Genomic DNA, 4094 nt, shown 5'->3' with positions numbered 1-4094 from the left:
AGAGTTACGTATATTGAGCAGCCACCTTTACTGGAATGTAGTCAAGTTATAGAGGAATGGGGGAGACGGTTTGGGTCTGTTCAAGCTGCAGGAATTTCCAAACAAGAGATCACTTCAAGAGGTGGTGGATAAAGCTGCATTTGGTGAAAGCTTTCGTTATGTTATCAAAAAATCTGATCGTAAACGGTTGGTTTTAAAATGTTGTTATGAAAGCTGTAAATGGGGATTGCGAGCTGCGAGGATTGGAGTTACGGATATTTTTTCTGTTAGGAGGTATGTGGGTGTGCATACATGCTCTCGGACTAGTCAAAGTAATAGCTGCAACATCAAGAGGAAAGGCTCTGCAGAATTAGTTGCAACTTTTTTTGAATGAGGAATATCCTGGAAAACTGAGGACTCCTCTCCCGAGAGATATCATGGATTTAATCAAGTTAAAACTGGGTGTATCAGTATCTTACTCTACAGCCTTGAGAGGGAAAAATCTAGCTATGCGTGAGTTGCGTGGTAATTCAGAAGACAGCTACAAGATGTTGTATAGCTACTTGCACATGCTAGAGCAGGTTAATTCCGGAACAACAACAAAGGTGGAGTTGGATGAGGCAGGAAAGTTCAAGTACCTTTTCATAGCTTTAGGAGCTTGCATTGAAGGGTTTAAGGTCATGAGGAAAGTGATTCTTGTGGATGCAACGTTTTTGAAGAACGGATATGGTGGTGTACTAGTATTTGCTAAAGCTCAAGATCCTAATCGTCACCATTATCCCCTCGCGTTTGGGGTACTCGACGATGAGAATAATGCTAGTTGGACTTGGTTTTTTGAGATGCTGAAAACTGTTATACCAGACTCGTCTGAAATAGTATTTATGAGCGATAGGAATCAGAGCCTCATCACCGCTGTAGCAAATGTGTATCCACAATCTCACCATGGCCATTGTATATGGCATCTAGCTCAGAATGTGAGAAATCATGCTTGTAACACCATCAAAGCCGTAGTGGCATGGAGATTTATGGAGTTGGCTAGGTATTACACATTGCATGAGTTCGAGTCTGCTTATGCATCTTTTAAGGTGAGATATCCTTCAGCCTTCAAGTATTTGGAGGAGAACACTAAGAGAGAAACATGGGCTAGGATGTATTTTCCAGGTTGTAGATACAACTTGGACACTAGCAACAGTGTGGAGTCGATGAATAGCGCGTTTAGGGATGCAAGGAGGTATGCCTTGATACCACTGTTGGATACAATAATCAAAAAGATTTCTGACTGGTTTAATGAACATCGAAAGGACGCCGTGTCTGGATCGATTGATACTAAACTGGTTCCTCTGGTTGAGATCCATTTGCACAACTTATGGGGCAAAGCTGAGAAAACGCCAGTGCGTGAGCTGAATAGTTATGATCTTGAGTACGAGGTAACCGACACTGACGATAGGAAGGTTTATTTGGTGAACTTGATAGCGAAGACATGTAGCTGTAAGGTATATGATTATGAAAAGTATCCTTGTCTTCACGGACTTGCTGTTTACTTATATTTCCTTGAGGTTCCTGCTGCTCATGGTCGTCGACGTGAGGTCAACATAGAGTATCATCAGTTGAGCTCACAATATTACTGGACAGATCTTTGGGCAATGGCTTATTACAGGACCATTTATTCTGTGCCGGATAAGTCTAAATGGAATGTACCAGATCACATCAAACTGCTCCAGATCATACCTCCAAAAAAGCTAACGAGGAAGGGAAGGAAAAAGGTTAATAGGAATCCATCAGTTGGAGAACGGCGTAAAAGGACACAAAATGTAAGGCGACCGAGGACAAATTTCGGGTTTAGTTGGCTGTTGTTTGGAATGCGTACTAATAATCCAAGTGAACCTAATAATCCAAGTGAACCAAACAATCCAAGTGAACCGAACTAGAGCTTTTGGTATGTTGCTTTAGGTATGTTGCTTTTGATATGTTGTTGCTTTTGGTATGTTGCTTTTTGTATTTTGAACTTGGTATGTTGCTTTTTGTATTTTGAAATTGGAGTGTTGCTTTGCTTTTTAATCGGATTGGTATAACTAGGTATAATTAAGTATAACTAAGTATACCCGAATTTCTCCTTTATAAATCTATGTATGAGGACGAAATAGCGAAAAGTATAATTAAGAACCTACGTATGTATTCTCTGCTTTTACTTTATGTTTCTCTGTTTTGACACTCTCAGCTATTTATTGGAAAACCACGGAAAACTAGTAAAACTAGGTGTTACTAAGTTAGTAGATAACTGATATTAACTTGACATAATCCCCTCTAATCCAACACACGTAATTGTTAATGAACAAGCACAATCACTTGACTAATTCATCAACATCACATTCATCGACAAGACTGGTGCAAAATAACAAATTTTAACTAGCATGATTCATCGACATCACATTTTCTCTTATGCATTATATAGTCTTTCCAAGATCACTTTCTTAATAAAGAGGACCTTATAAAGTAGTAATCTATAATTCTGGTCATTTTAACAATATTATTGCACTTATCGGTTATGGTTACATGGTAATGAGTAAAAATGACAAGTAAAACTTTATTCACAAATTTAAATTATACGTAAAACTTAAAAATGTATAATCACGAAAAATAGAACTATGAAGACATTTGGTAACACTTGAAACTTCAGTAAAACTATGAGCAAATATGTTTGGGGGGAAAATAATTTTTTTACTCGCGTCAAAACGAAAATTTTCCAGAATTTTCAATTATTTGGGTCAAAGATAGATTCCCTCTGCTATTTTCCTTCCTTTTCCTTTCTCGTGACTCTCTCTCTTGTCTCGTCAACTGTGCTCTGTCTACTCACTATTGTCACTTCCCAACCACTCTCTCTCTCTACTCTCTCCTCTCACCTCTCCAAAATCCCTTATCTTTCCTCTCATCTCTCCAAAATCCATTATCTTTCCTCTCATCTCTCCAAAATCCATTATCTTTCTCTCTCACGATTTTACTGTTTCCCTTCCCCTTTACTGACAATGACTCATCCTTACGAAGAGGCGAAGGAGATGAAGAAGCTGAAGAAACACTACGACATGTTAGGCTACATTTGCGATGCCCAATATGGAATTCCTACCCGTTGCCCATGTGGTGGTGAAATCAAGACGGATGTGTCTCCAAATCCGAAGTATCGCCACGATTTCAATACCTTGCCTGGAAGTAGGTACTTCACCTGCAAGAATTATGAGGTAATTTCCTTCTTTGTAGAAACTGTGTTAATCATACTGGGTGAAACTGTGTTATACTTTGGTAGAAACTGTGTTTAGTCATACTCGGTGAAACTGAGGTTTACTTTGGGTGAAACTGTGTTTAGTCATACTCGGTGAAACTGAGGTTTACTTTGGGTGAAACTGTGTTTAGTCATACTCGGTGAAACTGAGGTTTACTCTGGGTGAAACTGTGCAGGACGATGGGATGCACTTTCGTCAGCCATGGACTTTTGGTCTTGAGGATGAAGTGAGGCAACTAAGGATGGAGGTCAATGATATGGCTGAAGAGATTGCGAAGCTTAAGAGGCTTATTACCTCCACCTCCCCTCCATGAGACGATGCTCTCAACTCTAAGTACTCAGTTTATGGATTTGCTAAAAAACTTTGTATTTCCCTATCTATTTCCAATAATTTCGGTTAATACAAGTCTTTGTTTGTTAAGACTTGTATAAGTGTCTTTGTCAAAACTTATGTTATAATTCAAGCTAGTCTTGAATCTTATCTAATGTAAGAACCCTTATCTCATGTCTTGAATCTTATCTCATGTCTTGAATCTTATCTCATGTTATCTCATGTTAATTTTAAAAAAGTTTGTATTCTGTTATCTCAGGTTCATTTTAAAGTATGTATTCTATTCAATCATTTTAAGCTAATACCTACAATTTGTAGCTCTCACTCTCACTCTCATGGTCAACACATAACAAAATAGTCATAACAAAATAGTCATAACAAGATAGTCATAACATAGTTAAAGTTCTAAATCCACATCACAAACTAGATAAACATCCAAAGATCTAAATCCACATCAAACCATAGCTCGACTTCACTTCTTGCCTTTACCCACAGACTTCTTGCGTTTCT

General features: G+C 38.3%; 2 protein-coding genes across 2 annotated transcripts; both read left to right on the top strand.

Moving 5' to 3' along the window:
• The first annotated feature begins 488 nt into the window (after positions 1-488).
• LOC108824865 (protein FAR1-RELATED SEQUENCE 4-like) lies at positions 489-1907 on the top strand. Its single transcript, XM_056994860.1, has one exon. The coding sequence runs from the start codon at positions 489-491 to the stop codon at positions 1905-1907; it is 1419 nt and encodes a 472-aa protein (XP_056850840.1).
• Positions 1908-2880: 973 nt separating this feature from the next.
• On the top strand, positions 2881-3762 carry LOC108826655 (uncharacterized). Its single transcript, XM_018600039.2, has 2 exons — positions 2881-3212; positions 3430-3762. The coding sequence occupies exons 1-2, from the start codon at positions 3003-3005 to the stop codon at positions 3565-3567; spliced, it is 348 nt and encodes a 115-aa protein (XP_018455541.1). The 5' UTR covers positions 2881-3002; the 3' UTR covers positions 3568-3762.
• Positions 3763-4094: the final 332 nt, after the last annotated feature.

Source organism: Raphanus sativus, chromosome 9 (assembly GCF_000801105.2).
Source record: "Raphanus sativus cultivar WK10039 chromosome 9, ASM80110v3, whole genome shotgun sequence".
NCBI classification, from domain to species: Eukaryota; Viridiplantae; Streptophyta; class Magnoliopsida; order Brassicales; family Brassicaceae; genus Raphanus; species Raphanus sativus.
The sequence above is the reverse complement of the archived record's forward strand: the minus strand, read 5'-3'. Positions and strand labels throughout refer to the sequence as shown.

Excerpts from the sequence above, each read along its gene's own strand:
- LOC108824865 (XM_056994860.1), top strand. The coding sequence starts at position 489 with ATGCGTGAGTTGCGTGGTAATTCAGAAGACAGCTACAAGATGTTGTAT.
- LOC108826655 (XM_018600039.2), top strand. The coding sequence starts at position 3,003 with ATGACTCATCCTTACGAAGAGGCGAAGGAGATGAAGAAGCTGAAGAAA. Across the intron at positions 3,213-3,429 it reads TCACCTGCAAGAATTATGAG|GACGATGGGATGCACTTTCG; the intron begins GTAATTTCCTTC and ends GAAACTGTGCAG.